Below are 19,985 nucleotides of genomic sequence, written 5' to 3'. Positions count from 1 at the left end.
GAGCAAAGCTATGAATAGCTAATATTGTAACTTTAACAGGCTAAAATCAAATCAAGCTCAGAGTTCAAATCATTGGGAATGTGTAATATGATCAAGTTTTTCTGGGTGCTGTCGAGGTCAACTGGGCTTCAACCCAGACATGAACAATCCAGTGTTTCAAATTATACCTAGCTTTCTACTAGGCTTGCCACGACAGACGGTGCTACCATTGTTAAGCCACAACACCGGTTACGTTACTTGACCACCGCGGCACCGACCCCCACCGTTGTTTTGATTTTTTTATAGTAATAAAAATAATTTAGTTCAGTAAACAGACACTACAATTAAAAACTGAACGCGGCTGCTCAATGCAGCGTGCCGAATGACAGTCGCATCACAGATCAGATTTAGTTTCTCCAGTGAGGAGAGCGAGTCCAGCTGACTGACAAGAAGAGTGAGGTGAGACAGACAAGACGATCGCGGATGATTTAGTTTCGAAACGAAATGCAAAAGCGCCTGTTTGGCAGTATTTTGGATTTTGAAAAGCCTGTTAACTTTTGCCGTTTATCTAAGTTGATTATGGAAGTTTTTTTAAACATTCGTTTCTTATTTAATTGGTTCCACAGTGTTTGCTGATTTTTACTTTATTTAAACTTTGTGTGATTTATTTATTTTATTTGACATCAAGGTGTATGCCGTGCCTCCAAGCTTTCTTACTCGTTTTGCTAATAAACGTTCTACGTTTCTTATTTATTTGGTTATATATTATACATGTTTCTACTCATTTCCAGTTTTGTATACCTATTAAACTTTATGCAAGTTATTTTAAATTAGGCATAGCCTGCCCTATAGCATGGTGTATTTTTTTGTATACCTATTAAACTTTATGCAAGTTATTTTAAATTAGGCATAGCATGGTGTATTTTTATTTGTTTTGTTAATAAACGTTCTAGGTTTTATATATAGGCTAAAGTGAGTTTGACGTTGTATTTTGTTGTTGCATTCAAGCAATTGACGCCGAATTGCCGCTAATTCGAAAGTGAAAGTAAAATGCGCACGGTGCTTTTAAGCTATTTAAAAGCGATGGAAAGAGGAAACGCCCCTGCCCTCATGATGATAACCATTATTACCGGTGTTATCACACGTCGATTAACCGGTGGGAAAATTTCCTCACCGTCACAACCTTACTTTCTACTAGGGCTGTGCGATACGGACAAAAAAAATCGTGATTTCTTTGATAAATTTTGCGATTTCTATTTAAATCACGATTTTGACACACACACACACACACACACACACACACACACACACACACACACACACACACATGCTATACAGTCATAAATGCATTCAGAGTGATTTTGAAACGTATTTCCAAAAGAAAACCAATTAGAGCTTTATCAAGAAGCTGTAACATGTCTCTAGAACAGACATAAGGCAAAAAAATAAAACCCGTGTCCAGGGATTTTTTTTGCCATGCATTGGTCATAGAGCTCTTCATGGCGTTGCCTCAGATGTTAAACTAGATTTGTTGCGCCAAGTTCACACGTACTCCGTCTGCGGTGCGTATACAGTATGTGTATGCGGTGCAGAAGCAGCACGGACTCATTTTGCTTTCGCACAGGACACGTTTGCAGTCCGCTCCTGATCCGCGGCTGTTTACCACACAAACAACCTTTATCCATTATTTTGATTTCAAATCCAAACATTGCTTCTGAAAATGCTTTTTCAGCATTGTGATTCTCTTTTATCACAGTACAGTAATACAATCTTTCATATACATATTCACGTTTAAACTCAATTAATATAACTTTGTTTAACTACCACCACGAGTGCCATCTATTATTGCGTTGTTTATCTAAAAGTGCACTTTTCCTTGTTTTAAATCTAGCCAAAAAGCCATGTGTTTACTGTGAAACAGTAGACTTTAATTATATGCATTTATGGTGTAATTACTAAATTTCCGTGTCAATATTTTTTACCGCAAAAGCACGTGCAGCGCAGCAGAAATAAGACTCTGTGCTCCTGGAGCACACTGCCGGACCGCAATCGCATGCAGTGTTAACGCTCTGGTCCGTTAACATGGGCGCGGACAAAATACGCACCACAGACAGAGTGTGTGAACCTGGTGTTACGTTTGTTTGCCCGCCCGGTCTGTTCTGTTCTGTTCTCGTGCTCCATTTAGGCGCGCTGCATTCTGATTGGTTCGGATAGCATACTGCGGGAGGTTGGGGGCACGGAAAATCGTGCTGTAAAGCGATTTAGAAATCGCTCAAGCTCAAATCGCGATTTTGTTTAAACACACAGCCCTACATTCTACTGCTTTCTAAAGTGAAATAAATGGCCAATTTGGAGCAACTTCACATGGACTTCAATTCATACATACACAGCAATACACACAATGTTGGGTAAAATAGATTATTTTACTAAATGTATTAAAAATAAAGATGAAGTTTGGAGTCTGTAAGATTTAATGTTTTTGGAAGAAGTCTCTTCTGCTCACCAAGGCTGCATTTATTTAATTAAAAATACAGTAAAATTATGAAACATCATTGCAATTTCAAAAAACTGTTTTGGATTTTAATATATTGTAAAATGTAATTTATTTCTGTGATCTGTGATTACTCCAGTCTTCAGTGTCACATGATCAATGAATATGCTGATTTGCTGCTCAAGAAACATTTCTGATTATTATCAATGTTGAAAACAGAAACCATGATTTTTTTTTTTTCAGGATTCTTTAAAGAATGTAAAGTTCAAACAGTATTTATTTGAAATATAAATATTTTGTAACATAAATGTCTCACTTTTGATCAATTTAATGCATCCATCCTGAATTAAAGGATTACTTTTGTTTTTGCAGTGCAAAATCCATTAAAGATCCCATGTTACCATAGAAGTGAATATAATATTTTGGGAGTGTGTCTATGATGTCTTATAGCCGTCTACCGGCAGCTAGATTTGGGAATAGATACGATATAATGGGGGAAAAAAATTCCATCCATTGTTATAATGCCACAGAAATGAACAGTTGATGAAAAACAATGAAAAACCCAAGAACAGTTTTTTTTATGGTGCACAAACATTGCGGGTGAAGTTCGGGCACAAACTAATTGTTCTTTTGAGAAAAGCTTTACATATCTGCGCACCGCCGCCAATCCTCAAAACACTAACTGACCGCAATAATGATCCATCTCGTATAGATCTCCAAAAAAGATTCCATGAAAATGGCCACAAAATACAGGACTGCGTGGCAGTATAATTCCGGCCTTCACCGAGTGGCAAGAAATAGACTACAGGCGTTTGTTTGTTAGAGCTCGAAGAACAGAATATGCGTGTGGGAGGCTGTCTTCCTGTGGATGTCGGAGCAGAAAAAGAAACCAAAGTCTTATTGACACACTATGCGACACACAGAAGAAGGTGAGAGAACAGGGTCTGGATCATGAAGCAGTGTTTTTTCCCCAATCACAGGAACCAACATTTCAAACATGCAAAAGCCAAAATTAAAACAAAACTGACCTTACTTATTTCCTAAAAGGTTCCTGGCAACAATTCATTGCTCCAAAATGGTTCCATATTTAAAGAGTTGATCAAAATGATATTGGATAACATTAACCAATAGCCAAACAGCAACTCAAAGGTTACGACCTTTATGATACAGATCACACTGTCACAACAGATGTGTTGAAATACGTGCTTGAAAAGACAAGTTTCACTTCTGCGGAGTTCACACGGCGAGCTGAATCATGAGTGAGAGCTCCTACAATTGAGAACTCACAGATAGATGCAATCATTATTACACGGACACCGGAAGCAGATAAAGTCACGGCACAGTGCCAACGTGAGGGATAGATGTCAAAATGACTCGAGCCGTATTCACTTTTCTCCTTCACATCGAGCTCTTTCACACAAAGACAACGTGAAATCAAAACACACCCACTTTACTTGATCAAAAAATGTCTCTGGTCTTATTGTGTGAAATAGAGACATGTATAAAATATGGTTCAGAAATTTAGGGACGGTAAGATTTTTTTACATTTAAAACATTTTTTTAAGTCTCACTAAGGCTGCATTTATTTGACCAAAAAAACTACAGTAAATACTGTGAAATATTATTACGATTTAAAATAACTTTTTTTTTATGTGAATCTATCGTAAAATGTAATTTATTCCTGTGATCAAAGCTAAATTTTCAGCATCATTACTCCACTCTTCAGTGTCACATGATCCTTCAGAAATCATTCTGATATGCTGATTTGCTGCTCAAGAAACATTTCTGATTATTATTATTAATGTTGAAAACATTTGTGCTGCTTATTACGTTTGTGGAAACTGTGATACATTTTTTTCAGGATTCTTTGAGGAATAGAAAGATGTCTTTAGTGTCACTTTTGATAAATTTAATGCATCCTTGCTGAATAAAAATATTATTTTTTTTTTTTTTGCAATTTACTTGATCATTAAAAATGTCCCTGGCCTTATTGTGCACGATTCCGAGATGGTCTATCTATTCTAAGACAACAGACTGAGCAAATAAATGCACAGACATGTTATTGGCAACAGCGTCATAAATCAAGTGTGCAGATGGAAAAAATGTGGAGTCCAATATTGGCTTTCAGCTTCCATTCTTTGTGTTGCCATTTACGGCTGTTTTCGGATCAAACAGATGGGCTGACAACTAAATAATGGCTGAAGAAATGCTTGTCAATATCAGTCAGAATGTGAGCGATCACTCAGAGTCACATGACAAGAGACAAGCGAGGAGCATCTTGCATTGTTCTCACGCGAGGGCTGTTCGCCATTTTCAATGGAACTAGCTACCACTTTATAACGCTCCTAATTGGCACATTTGTTTGGAATAACTAAGACAGCATTTTTTCGGTTGTAATTTGTGAGCTTGAAGTCCCACACGTCAGTCAGACAGAACATCTGTGACAAATTGGTGTAAAGATTAGCCAAACTGCTTTACTGAACAAGACGCCTTCACTTCTGCATTCAGGGTGTCTACATTCAATAACACGGCTCAGAAAAAGCATTTTTAAGGACTCTCCTTATTATGTTACACAACAACTTTCTATGTTCTACTAAAAAGCAGAAAGAAGCAAATTTTTTATACGCATCACAACAGCATAGGCTAAGGATGGACGCTATCAGAAACTTCCACTACAGCTGGGTCGAAACTGAGAGTAAACGTATAAATGTTACAAAAGATTTCAAAGAAATGCTGCTCTTAACGGGGTCATAGGATGCCCATTTTTCCACAAGTTGATATGATTCTTTAGGGTCTTAATAAAAAGTCTGTAACATAGTTTGGTTAAAATCTCTCAATGTTAGTGTAAAAAACACCTTTTTTACCCTGTCAAAAACAGCTCTTTTCAGAGCACGCAGATTTGTAGCATTTTCCTTTAAATGTTAATGAGCTCTGCTCTCAGAGGGACTGTTTACTTTAGCTGCATTCATCATGAAACTTGCTAATTAGCACATTATTAGGAAAGGTGATTTGCAAAGATTCGTTAAAAAAAACCTTACACTCACTTCTTCTGTAGGTGAAGCTGGATCACGAATGATTCGCGCGAACATAGATGCATTTATGTAGATCGGGGGTGCACTCCCTTCAGAAACAATGTAATCCACTGCGTCTTCAGCGGCTCAGATGTCGGGAGTAAACGACGACTGCTATGTTCATTATTACATCCAACAACACAACACCTCAATCACTTAGGAGTCATTCTTGTCTACATCTGCTCCGGCGGTGAAACACTGGCGGACTGATGACAGCTCACTCAGGGCGGAGCTAAGATAAGACATCAGTCCAGTCTGTGCTGAAACGCTACTGTCAATCAAACTATCGTGGGAGGGGCCTGTCTGTGTGACGTCACACAGACAGGCATCTGAGATCGGCTCGATTTGAGAAAGGGGTAAAGATTTTAGATTAACAAGAAACCACTGGATGGATTTTTATCATGTTAGGGTGGTTGTGTACACACACTGCCAACACACATTTCAGTTCAAACAACTTGTAAAAGCGCATGTAGCATCCTATGACCCCTTTATCAGTAGAATCAGATTCCACAAAAAAGCAGCACAACTGTTTTTTTTAACATGGACAATAATAATAAGATATGTTTCTTGAGCAGCAAATCAGCATATTAGGATTATTAAAATAAATGATTAAAATAGAGGCTCTACATTACATAACTTTGTTCTTTTCAGCTTTGCCGTCATAGGAAAAAACATTATTATTATATACTATAATTTAAATTGCATTTATTAATACACTTATTTTTAACTTGCATAATTCATATTTTTAAATGTCCTAATTTAATTGTGTAAATTTAAAATTATAATTTTAAAATGAACAAAGCAGAAAAATATTACTATTATTATTATTATCTAATTTAGATTATTAATAAATGTATTTTATAACTTGCAGAAATCATTTTTAAATGTTCTACTCTATAATCTTGAAATAAATGAAGACAATAAATTGATGAATTAATTGAATTATCATCAATATCATATATATATATATATATTTAGCTAAATGTTAGAATGTAGAATTTATTTCTCTAAATGTTCTAATTCAACATCATAATTTTATAATTTTTAAACAAGCAAAAACAGAAACTCATTATTATTATTATTATATATTTTAAATAACAATTTTAATATTTAATACACTTCATATGCATTATTATTATTATTATTATTAACACCAATAAGAAAAATATAACAATAATACTGATTTTATTGTATTTTTGAACAAATTAATAGAGCCTTAGCGAGCCAAAGAATCTTCTTTCAATCACATTAAAAATCTTACGGATCCCAAACTTTTGAATGGTAGTGTTTCTTCAAATAAGTCCATTTATATATCCATCACCACCAGCCAGAGACACTTGCCATCAAACACACACATCAGCAGCAGTGGCAAAGACAGGACAGTTATGTTTAGACACTAAAACGGAAGGCCGCGATGAGGGCAGGACAAGGTCAGCATGTGAGAGATACCAGAGCAGCTGCGAGACACATCCCAGATCGACAGCTTTAATATGACACAGGTGACGAGGTTTGATATCACTGGTGAAGTGTAAAAGATTAGATAAAAGAGTGTCTGTCTGTGCAAAACACCCACACGTCTCTGTGATATCCTGGCCTCTGGATATGGCTCGAGTAGGGTTGAGTACCGAAATCCGGTGCCATGTAACCGGTATGTACTAGAACCGAATCAGAACGCAGATTTCGGTGCCTCATTTCAGTGCCATGCCTGAGCGATCGATTTAAATATTTGTCCTCTGGTTCTCCGTAACTGACGTAAGAAGCATCATCACACTTTACATATACACCTTGCTACGTGTACTGCGTTAGGCTAACCGAGACTTGTCATCTGCACTTATTTATTGTTGCTCTTTTGTTAGTTTTGACTGCTTTTATGGTCCTCATTTGTAAGTCGCTTTGGATAAAATGCTAAATAATTTCCCGACTGAGAAAATTCACGAACGCAAGTCGGAAAGCTCTAATAATACAAATCCAGCACATCTTTGTAGTAACGTGAGTGTCCATGTTGCTTTCACATTCCGACTTAAAAGCACAACACGGGAAATGAGAGCATCCGAGGAGCGCGTGAATGCAGCACTTGCTCTGATGGCAGCAGGTAGATACCGTTCTATACTGTAAAAAGCATATGGTAAAAAGTCTGTCGATTAGCAATGGATTGTAAATATACTTAATTATGATGAAAATACCAAAGATGGCTTGAATAACACCGATAAACTATACAGTCGAGACTATTGTCGCAGTCGAGTGTTTATGGTCTTTGTTTTATCATTCAAAACGTTTATATCTTCTGTTTACTCCGTCACAGTGATAGCAATGACTTCCTGAGTTCTATTCCTTCTGTGATACTCATGTGGAGTTTCGGCACGAAACAGACATTAAATGTGTTTATAGCGCTCAATAATGGCCAATCCATCCTATTTTGGTTCATTTTTTTTTTTTTTAAGTATCGGTTCAAGTATCGGTAAAAAACAAAATTATACCAAACCCTAGGCTCGAGTCCCGCGTACAATCGGGGAATCATTTGTGTAACTATACAGTCAAAGTGACTTAGCAAATGCACTGAATCAGATGCTAAATGGGCAATTTGGGCAAAAAAGTTACAGCCACTTAAATTGCGCACAGGAATCATCTCAAGTAGCTGCGAGTTCAAAGCGGAGGTCAGATGAGACTGTTTGCGCTCTGGCCATAAGCAAACAGAAGTTGAGTGGCGGCACAGACAGATACACATATGAAAAGCTTCAAAGAGACAAAGACACTTAATATCAGTATTTAAGGGAGTAACAGGCTGCCATTTTGAGCCGTGAGGTGTTTGAGGTCACTTTACAAGGCTGAAGCTCTAGCAGGGCCCGTCGAGACTTGCAGCGCAGTAGGTACCGGTTTCCATAAAGAACCAGAGGCCGAACGCTCCGACATTAATAGCAGGTTGCCCAGCTGTGCCGTCTCCGACTAATCCTGCACAGCTGTAATTAAAGCACACATCAAATGCGCATTAAAATCCCAGCGGCCCCAGTCACGAGGGAGACTCGTTAAGACTCAGAGGTTCCAATTCCGCAAGATTCATGGAGCACCTCTGATAACTTTCCAACCCTTTCATTTTGCAAATTTGTGAAAAGCGAGGTCACGTTTACACTGACGGATTGTGCATGTGGCTCCTTCATCGGGAGCAGATGGAAAAAAGGTAATCTCGCCTTGACGGATGGTCTTGGTAGACTAAACGATATGCAAAGAAATTCGAGATGTTTTGTGCTTTACTCAAAACTAGCCGAAAACGGGAAAGTGCTGCTTCCCGTCACCTGACTGAATCCAAAGCATATTTGAAAGAAAAAGAAGGAAATCCAAACAAAACATTATAGAGCCACACTAAATATCAGTTTCCTTTCCCTTTTCCATAGTAAGCACCTGGAGATGTAGATAGACGGGTCACATTTCACTCCAAAATCAAATCATATTTTCGCATGATGAAGACTATTTTAGGACCATGATATTATGCATTGTAAATATTAGGTTATTTTAAAGAAAAATAAGCAAATTAAGCTCATTACTGCAATGCACAATAGTCACAAACTACTGCAATACAGTCGTTCAGGGCTGTCGGAGCCCTGCAGAGTTTTGTTGCAACCCTGCTCCAACACACATAGCATGTAGTTTTCAAATAAGTCTGAAGGACTTGATTAGTTGGACCGGCTGTGTTTAATTAGGGTTGAATCTTAATTAGGATTGAATCTCCGGCCCTCCAGGAATTGAGTTTGACACCCCTGCAGTAGTTTATACTTTATCAGACTTAAATAACTGTACAGAAAGACTTGAGATACAGAAGGAAATGTTCTTTATAATATTATATTTTATAATTTACTTTGTCAAAGTAAGAAAACTTTGATTTGTTTTTACTGTAATAAGTAACACTTTACAATAAGGTTCCAAGTGTTAACATTACTTAACTACATTAATGTGAACTAACAATGACAGCATTTCTTAATCTCAGTTGATATTAAGTTAACATTTAATTAAATTAACATTTACTAATACATTATTAAAATCAAACATTTTATCTGTCAATATAATTTAATGGCCCTGAACTAACAATAAAAAGTTATTAACTAATGTTAACAAAGATCAATAAACACTGGAACAAATGTACAGCTTATTGTTAGTCGTTACATTTACTGTTTTTAAATAATGGGACCTTATTATAATTTTCTACCATGTAATGAAATGGAATAAAATAAAATAAAATAAAAACTGGATGAAAAGTGATACAGAATCTAACAAAAATCTAAAGTTAATGCAATCACAAAAGAAACTCAAAATGAAAGCATCATGGTAATGAGAACTGGGTTTTCTGGAACATCTGGAAAATGTCAAATTTGTAATGGTTCTAAAATAGGCACCAATTTCTTTATGCAAAAAAATAAATAAAATAAAAAGTTTAGTTTTTGTGTGAAATATGATGGACATGTTCTCTGGACAGTGCATGAGATTCACCTGGATGCAAACGACTTCTTTTTACAAAGCATTTCTCAGTCTTTTGATGTTCACAAAAAGAAAAGGCAGAGGAAGAGGCCGTCACGGCAGATTATGAACTCCATCCATTGAAGAGGCAATGACTCATCTCATCAAGGTCAGAGGTCACCCTTTCAAAATGTCACCGTTCAAAGTCCTGAACTAACAATAAAAAGTTATTAACTAATGTTAACAAAGATCAATAAACACTGGAACAAATGTACAGCTTATTGTTAGTCGTTACATTTACTGTTTTTAAATAATGGGACCTTATTATAATTTTCTACCATGTAATGAAATGGAATAAAATAAAATAAAAAAAAAACTGGATGAAAAGTGATACAGAATCTAACAAAAATCTAAAGTTAATGCAATCACAAAAGAAACTCAAAATGAAAGCATCATGGTAATGAGAACTGGGTTTTCTGGAACATCTGGAAAATGTCAAATTTGTAATGGTTCTAAAATAGGCACCAATTTCTTTATGCAAAAAAAACAAAAAAAAAAAATGTTTAGTTTTTGTGTGAAATATGATGGACATGTTCTCTGGACAGTGCATGAGATTCACCTGGATGCAAACGACTTCTTTTTACAAAGCATTTCTCAGTCTTTTGATGTTCACAAAAAGAAAAGGCAGAGGAAGAGGCCGTCACGGCAGATTATGAACTCCATCCATTGAAGAGGCAATGACTCATCTCATCAAGGTCAGAGGTCACCCTTTCAAAATGTCACCGTTCAAAGCTTCATTTCCTATGAATCACCCCATAACAGCTCTGATAAAAGAGCTGATGTAGACCAACCATCCCTGGACAGCAGAGACAGGCTGCACTCCACTATTGTCCAGCTCTCTCTGTAATACCTGGTCAGGTATCGGCGAAACCCTTTGAAGGATCAAAGCCGCCTGGGAGTTTTGATGGTGAACAGAATGCAGGCCTTTTCTGATTCGCTACAACCTATAATTTCCAGTACCTGAAAATTGCAGCTCTGGGAGTTCAATGAAGAGGCTGATTTCAAACAATATGCATTAGAAACCTTGAGCCTGAGCTGCAGGAAATATAGGACACTAACAATTATGCAATTGGTAACCCTGCTTGGTCACGTGATCGCCGTGGTTTGGCCCTGTAATTATTATCCAGGTGTATTGCACGTTCTTACCTCATAGGACCAGACGCATTGGACGCCGGCGAATCGGCGCACGCAGCGGCCCACCTCCACGTCCTCGTGGGTGGTGTACATCTCCTGCAGGCACTGGCGGATGTGGGGCACCATCTTGCGCAGCACCTCTCGGCTCATGATCACGCCAGGGCCACCCATGCAGAAGTTCTCACCCGGTTCCAGGGCCAGCTTGCCCAGTTCGTCACGGGCGCCCATGCCCGTCTGCCCGAGAAAGATGGCCTCGCTGCTGTTGAGACTCCTTAGGAAGCTCTCCAGCTTCTCGCTTTTGATGTAGACGTCGTCGTCGGCTCGCATGAACCACTCAAACTGGTCCAGGTAGTGGTCATGCATGTACTTGAGCATCATGAAGGACTTCTTCTGCGGAGGGTACGAGTCGTCCACATTCTGCAGAGCCACGACGGGGATGGGGATCGTCGTGTCTGAACCCTCGCTGGAGAAAAACTCCACTTTGCCCGGGATGGTCTTGGCCCAGGTCCTACATGATGCAAAAACAAGATAAATGTGTGTGAACACCATAACACAAAAGAGATGATTCACTGAACAGTTCTCAATTAGTCATCAACCAATATATAATGACCATAATGTTAATGTTAATGGGTCATATAGTACCCAACAAAACAGTTATGTCTATTTTTCAGTACTCGAAGTGATTTAAATACTTCTAGAAAGAGTCTTCATGGTACTATTATTAAAATATATGTATATATAATAAAAAGTTACTCCTCTTATCAATGCCAAAATCTGCTGATCACCATGTTTTTTTATGTCAAAAAGTAATTTCAGGTATATCAAATATTGTATACAATTTTTTTATTTATTGGATTCCTCAGTGTTTGCTAAACGTTCTGTAATTTATTAGTCGGTATATAATGCAGCATGTGGTGTATGCCATGCCTCGTCTTATTCGTTTTTGTTAATAAACGTTTTGTAAGCTAGTTTGTCATTGTATCTTACTGTGTTATTGTTGTTATGCTTTTTAATTAAGAATAACAATGAATCCATCTTTTGTTTTAGTCTTAAAAAGTGAAATATGTATAGATGTATGTATGCAAATCAGACAATTATCTTTTCTTGTAAAACGTGACACTAAGATCGCGAATTCGAGCATCCGAAGCCCGGCTTATAACATAGCTAAAGAGAAACTCCCGGTTCACAAAATTCAAATCACAAATAATACTGATGAAAAAGAAGGGGTTGAATGTTAACCACTTTCGTTTTCATATAACTATAAAAGCTCATCAGCATGCATTGATTAATCCCTAAAAATAAAAATATTGCGACCAAATCATGTGCTGGTGTGACCAACTGAGAAAGTCAGAAAGTCGCAAAAGAGCGACAAGTGGGAAGATGAGGCTGGAGCCCTGAAGCATAAAACACAGTTTTATTACATTAGATATTTGACATTTACATTAGATATTTGAACATGTTATTAGATAAACTGTTGTCAGTCAAGTTGTCATTTAAAATCCGGACATCACTGGCAATGTTATTGTTATAGTTATGCAAACAAAAACTCATTTTATTTGTTGTTTGTTGATTTTAAATGTAAAACTTTAATTATATATAACTGAAATTATTTGTGTGTCAGTACTTTTTGAACATTTCCAGCACATTTGAACAATACCGTGATAATACTGATAACCGTGATCATTTTGGTCACTATAATCGTGATAAGAAATGTTCATACCGTTACATCCCTAGTGTAAATGAACACAGTGCCATGCATCACTCCGAGATTTGGTCATACTTCAGGCCGGAAAATATGGAAATCTATATAAATACAGACAAATCCTAAACCTAATGTACTGTAAATATCAGCAATGATCTTTATTTTTTATAACTTGGTTAAGTACTATTGCTATTGTGGCATTAGAAATAATACCACAAGTTAGGGCTGGGCCAAAAAAAATTATCACGAATCACGATAATTATCGTTATCCAATTATAATCGCCCAGCCCTACCACAAGTTATCATCAGATGAAAAGATTAAGCAAGGAGTAGCATTAAGGCCCGTTCACACCAAGCACGATAACGATAAAGATTTAGTTCTAAAAATCGTTCTCAATATTAAAGAATAGCATAGTTCACACCACAACTATAACGATAATGATACAGAGGAACGATATCGTTGTGATCACTTTCAAAACGAGTTTTTTTCCAGCTGATGGAACGATAAAACACTGACAGCCAATCAGAATCCATCCTGCTGTAACAAGCTCAAGAATTTAAAGCGGCAGACGCATGTGCGCTTAGAATAAACATACGATATCATTCGATGGTGTGGACGCTAATATCGTTATCTTTATAGTTATCGTTCTTGGTGTGAACCGGGCTTTAGGATGATTCAGATGGTTTCAAAACAAAAGTCCCAAGCTGATTCACAGCTGATAAGCATGTGGAAAGAAAACCGATCAACTAAATGCAGCACTCAACACAAGGATAAAATGCCAAAAGCTTCATTCTGCCATGACCCTGTAGGAGGACGCTTACAGCAACTGAATCAATTCAGCAGAGCCTCAGCGATGCCCATGATTTAACACTGCAGACAAGCGAGCATGAGTCTCTGAAATACACTCAGTGTCCCACATGTCAGCACGTGGAAAAGCTGCTCTGTTTTCCTTCAGATAATATCCACTCTTCATGCCAACATCTAATTTTAACAAAACCCAACTTCCTGTTCTCAGCAAGTAAAGGAGAACCCAGAGATACCAATGTTAACCTTTCGCACACTTCTGCAGTGCAGATATGGTGTCAGTCTGACATTCAGCACTCAAAACAGGAGAAACAGCCAAGAAATGATTTGAAAGACAACCTTGTTCATTTTCTTGCTTACATATGCTAATTTTTAAAAAATGCAATTAAATAACCGAGACTGTAGACCAGGGGATGTAATGTGGTTTTGTTTTGCAGTCCTTTGTGAACATCTTCAAGTTTCTCCTGTGCAGCACTATAAGCACTTAACTGTAGGAAATACAGCAACAAGAGCATCAGCCATCATAAATCAGCACTCAAAACAGGAGAAACAGCCAAGAAATGATTTGAAAGACAAACTTGTTCATTTTCTTGATTAACATATGCATGCATCTTGCTTACATATGCTAATTTTTAAAAAATGCAATTAAATAACCGAGACTGTAGACCAGGGGATGTAATGTGGTTTTGTTTTGCAGTCCTTTGTGAACATCTTCAAGTTTCTCCTGTGCAGCACTATAAGCACTTAACTGTAGGAAATACAGCAACAAGAGCATCAGCCATCATAAATACTCCCATGATGCTCTAGCTTTTCCACCAAGGCCAACCCTGGCGATTCACCCCGAAAAAACTCTCCAGCGAGGAATTACTGCTGATTAAACGCATGACATAAATGCTTGCTTCAGCACATCTCTGTCCTCTCCATCCTTATACAGATTACCATGGTAACCGCTCTCTGCCAAAGTACCACACAAATACTATTCCTATAATAATAATAATAATAATAATGTGGTAAATTGGCATTAGCCAAAAGTGGCATTAAAAACTGAGAGAAAGATAGTGAAGGCTTCTTACATCATTTGAAGATTCTATACTTGATTATTATGACTTTACAGAACTAACATTATGTAGTAACTATAATATTTTGGCAGAAACTATGGGAATCATGGTGCTTCTTCGTTTCTATAAACCCTAAAAAAGGAAATAAAGCTGATTTAAATGATTCCGCATAACCCTGCTCTCTCTTTCCATCCTTACTGTGATTTAACTCGCTAATCACAGTCTCCACCAAAGTACCATATTATTATTATATTATTATTACAGTAAAACTGTGGTTAAATTGTATTTGGCAAATACGTCATCAAATGGGAGAGAAACAATCTTAAGGCGTTTACACATTTTGAGAAAGATCCTGTATTAAAGGGATAGTTCACCCAAAAATGATGTACTCGCCCTCAAGCCTTCCTAGGTGTATATGACTTTCTTCTTTCAGACAAATACAACTGGAGTTATATATATAATAGAATAGAAGTCCAATAAAGTGCGTCCATCGATCATAAAAAGTGCTCCACACGGCTCCGGAGGGGTTAATAAAGGCCTTCTGAAGCCAATCGATGCGTTTGTGTTAGAAAAATATCCATACTTAAAACTTTATAAACCGTAATCTCTAGCTTCACGCTAACTGTCGTCACCACCCATTCACTGCCATTATAAAGCTTGGAAGAGCCAGGACATTTTTTTATACAAGTCCAATTGTATTTGTCTGAAAGTATAAAGTCATATACGCATACACTCTTAAAAATAAAAGGTGCTTCACGATGCCATTGAAGAACCTTTTTTGTCTAAATGGTTCCATAAAGAACCTTTAACATCTGAAGAACCTTTCTGTTTCACAAAAGCTTATTTGTGGTGAAAGAAGGTTCTTCAGATTATAAAAAGGTAAGAAAGAGATGGTTCTTTAAAGAACCTTTGACTGAATGGTTCTTTGTGGAACCAAAAATGGTTCTTCTATGGCATCGCTTGAAGCTTTTGAAGCACCTTTATTTTTAAGAGTGGCAGATGCAAAACTACATAGATGCGACACTTTGGAAGAAATGACGGTTACCGTGGTGGTTCTTCATTCCTAAACGTGTGAAAGCATAACCTCTCTCCATTCTTACCATAATTTACCATGGTATCTGCTGTCTCAACTGTACTATTACTGTTACAACTACTATAGACGTGTGGTAAAACTTTTTTTGTCAAAATATCTTTCAAATAAGCTCCTGCTAATTATTTTGTGACTATACAGATGTCAAAAAAGAAAAGATATTTCGACAGAAACTACAGTCGCCATGGTGATTTCTGGTACACAGACACATTTAGTTACTTATAATTCCCTTACACCAAACTAAATAAATAACTGTGAGGAAAAACAATAAGAAAATGTTCCCGCTTTACCCTGGCCTCTCTCCATCCTTACCATAACTTACCATGGTATCCACCGCCTCCACTAAAATACCATTATATTACCGTCACCACTACAGTAGAAATATGTGGTAATTTTTAGTAGATCAAGTATGAAATTATTTCGACTTTACAGAAGTAAAAACGTCCTGACATTTCGGTAGAAACCACGGTTGCCATGGTGACTCCTCGCGGACGCGTTGAACTACGAATGGAAAAACATTTCCCGGCACAAAATTACTCTTACTACGACGGCAAAACGTTTTTTTTTTTTTTTAAATCATTTTTAAATTAGATCCCGTATGCAATTTTTTCGACTTTACAGAAGTAAAAAACGTCCTGACATTTCGGTAGAAACCACGGTTGCCATGGTGACTCCTCGCGGACGCGTTGAACTACGAATGGAAAAACATTTCCCGGCACAAAATTACTCTTACTACGACGGCAAAACGTTTTTTTTTTGGTTTGTTTTTTTTAAACAAAATAATTTTTTAATTAGATCCCGTATGCACTTATTTCGACTTTACAGAAGTAAAAACGTCCTGACATTTCGGTAGAAACCACGGGTGCCATGGTGACTCCTAGCGGACGCGTTGAACTCCGAATGGAAAAACATTTCCCGGCACAAAATTACTCTTACTACGACGGCAAAACGTTTTTTTTTTTGGTTTGTTTTTTTTAAACAAAATAATTTTTTAATTAGATCCCGTATGCACTTATTTCGACTTTACAGAAGTAAAAACGTCCTGACATCTCGGTAGAAACTACGGTTGCCATGGTGACTCCTACGACTATCATAACAACAACAACAATAGCTTCTCCACTACTACTAGAACTGCACCGCACTGTATTATTCATCACGGTTGCTATGGGGATTGTTCGTGCTGAATTACCCGTATGCCGCCACGGCGCGGTTGTTCAGGTACTTCTGCGCGGTCATGACGCCCACGAACAGGAAAGTGCTGGACCGGGTCACCGCGGGCTTCTCCGTGCTGGGCACCGGCGCCGCTCCGTACTCCTCCTTCTTCATCATCATCATCATCTTCATCATCCCCGCTCCTCCGCAGCCGCTCGCCCGCCGCTTGTGACCCGCTTTCTTCAGCTCAGTGGCCCGGGGCAGGATGAGCCTTGACGCCAGCGTGAACCCGAGCACCAGACCCAGCAACACGCTGAACCACGACCTGCGGCTTCTGCCTGCCATGTCAGCGAACACTCACAGGGCTTCCGTTTCTTAACGCCTTCGGTTTTTGTTTGTTTTGTTTCACACGCCGCCCGCTGCTGCAGTCCCGTCCAGAGCGCTGGGTTTGGGTCCGAGCATGGTCCCGCCGCTGCGGTGTACGCTGCCGCGCTCCAGTCCCCGTGTTTCGGCGGCCACTGCCATCTAATCAGCGACTCTCCCGCTCCCCGCGAGCCACGACCGGGTTCGTAAAGGTTCCTCCGTCGTCTCGAGCCTGAATCGGGGATCGGTCAGGGGAAGCTACCGGAGAAGCGCGGCTGCATCTCATTCACGCGACCGTCTCGCCATTGTGAGTGAACGCGAGTGCTTGAAACGCGTCCGCGGCTCAGCAGTCAAGGGTTTTTGACACGCTGGAGGCGCCGTAGCTCGTCGCTGATTGGCTGATCGTTTGTAAGCTTCAGCAGGAAACTGTGGTCAAGTTTCATTTGTTTAGAAAAGAAAATCCGTTGCTTATTTACAAAGGTTTACATGCAGTTGCATGGTTAGCAATGTTATGTATTAAAAGTACATTTTCAAACGAGAAGCCACTTCTTTGACTTCCTTTGACATAATTGTAGGACTTTAAAAGTAGATTGCACTGCTGTTCAAAAGAAGAGTTGTAATGTGTTTTAAAGACTCTTCTGCTCATCAAGGATGCATTTGTTTGATCAGAAATACAGAAAAACTGTAATATTGTGAAATATTTAGTATTTATTATCACTGTTGTTATTATTATTATCATCGCTTTTTTATCAATTTAACACATCTTCGCTGAATAAAAGCATTCATTTCTTTCAATAACTAAATAATAATAACACTGACTCCAAACTTTGGAACGGTAGTGTAAATGCTGTTCTTTTTAACTTTTTATTCATCAAAAATCCTGACAAAAGTATCAAAAATGTTCTAAAAAAATATTAAGCAGTAAAGTTTTACTGTATTTTAAACTGTATTAAGTTTTTTCTGTATTTCTGATCAAATAAATGCAGCCTTGATGAGCAGAAGAGACTTTAAAACACATTACAAATCTTACTGCTCCCAAACTTCTGAACGGCAGTGTAGTCTCAGAATAAGTTGTTGTTGATGCATATGCACTTCTAAATAGAACAAAATAAATAAATACTTCTTTTTTTTTTTTTTTTACTTCAGTTTTTGTATTTTGTTATTCATCTGTTTTTAGGTGCAACCTGCTTTTTCCATTTTCTCACAAACTTTTTATTTTATCCCTCAAAAATCTGTACAAAAAATTAAAACTACATTTATTTTAGACATTAACCAAATCTAGCAGTCACTTTCGTGTGGCGTCTTTAAATATTTTCACACCATAGTAATATTTGGATACTGCACATAAAATAAGTTTTAAGTAGTCAAGTTCAGTTCCTTTTATATTTAATATTCAGTATAGTAATTCTATATTTATATTTAACAGTCAAATGATGATTTCCTAATCCTAATTCTATAATTTTAGAACTGTGACGGAAACCGTCGTGTTCCAAATCACGTGCTAATCTCGCCACCTAGTGGATAAAGTGTGTCCTCGCGAGATTAGAGTTTGTGTTGTAGTCGGGTCCTTCCTCTTCTGCAGTGTTTTCATGTCGCAGCGCACGTGGATAAAATATTAAACACACAAGGCATATTACATCATTTTTAGCACAATATCATAAGGACATAAGAATGAATTTGAATAGTTTCACTACACTGCATGGATGCTATTTTTGCCAGGTCTATACGAACTAACTTCTACACAGTGTTATTTTAGTATCGAGATAATATTGCTTATATATATATATATACATACACAGTCATTTCGTTTCTGTCATTTTTATTGTTTTTTTATGTCTATATAGTTTTTATTCATTTTTGTTTCTTTTTTTTAGTACATCAGTTAAACTAAATGAAAATAAAGTGTTGCTTTGGTAACTGTAATAAGTTATTTTATTTCTGATAATGTTGTGTTTTATTACAGGTAATGAAAAATCTTTTTTATATATAGTTTAAGTTAACTATGATAACCCTGCTATCATGAAATACTAGCAATCTGATATATATATATATACAGTGGGTACGGAAAGTATTCAGACCCCCTTAATAGATACAGACAGACAGACAGACAGAGAGATAGATACAGACAGACACAGACAGCCAGACAGACACAGACAGACATAGATACAGACAGATAGAGATAAATACAGACAGACAGACAGACAGAGAGAGATAGATACAGACAGATATAGATAGACAGACAGACATATAGAGATAGATAGATAGATGATAGATACAGACAGATAGAGATAGATAGAGACAGACAGACAGATAGATAGATAGATAGACAGAGACAGACATATATATATATATATATATATATATATACAGTGGGTGCGGAAAGTATTCAGAGATATGTAGATAGACAGATACAGACAGACGATAGGTAGATAGATAGATAGATAGACAGACAGACAGACAGACAGACAGACAGGTGTGAAAAAGTGTTGGCCCCCTTCCTGTTTTTTAAATTTTTTGCATATTTGTCACACTTAAAAGATTCAGATCATCAAACTAATTTTAATATTACACAAAGATAATGCAAGTAAATACAAAATGCAGTTTTTAAATGATGATTTCTTTTATTAAGGGAAA

At 37.4% G+C, this 19,985-nt stretch overlaps 1 protein-coding gene across 1 annotated transcript in view; it reads right to left on the bottom strand.

Annotated features, from left to right (window-relative positions):
- The window catches only part of LOC107553812 (chondroitin sulfate synthase 1-like), a 97,897-nt gene extending 80,275 nt beyond the window's left edge, over positions 1-17,622 (bottom strand). The window contains exons 1-2 of the mRNA XM_016236119.1: positions 17,026-17,622; positions 11,194-11,689 (exon numbers count right to left, since the gene is read on the bottom strand). Of these exons, the coding sequence (XP_016091605.1) occupies positions 11,194-11,689; positions 17,026-17,333 (804 nt within the window). The 5' untranslated portion in view covers positions 17,334-17,622. The remainder of the gene's footprint in view (positions 1-11,193; positions 11,690-17,025) is intronic.
- Positions 17,623-19,985: the final 2,363 nt, after the last annotated feature.

This window comes from Sinocyclocheilus grahami, unplaced genomic scaffold (genome assembly GCF_001515645.1).
Source record: "Sinocyclocheilus grahami isolate Dianchi unplaced genomic scaffold, SAMN03320097.WGS_v1.1 scaffold481.1, whole genome shotgun sequence".
NCBI lineage: Eukaryota > Metazoa > Chordata > Actinopteri > Cypriniformes > Cyprinidae > Sinocyclocheilus > Sinocyclocheilus grahami.
The sequence above is the reverse complement of the archived record's forward strand: the minus strand, read 5'-3'. Positions and strand labels throughout refer to the sequence as shown.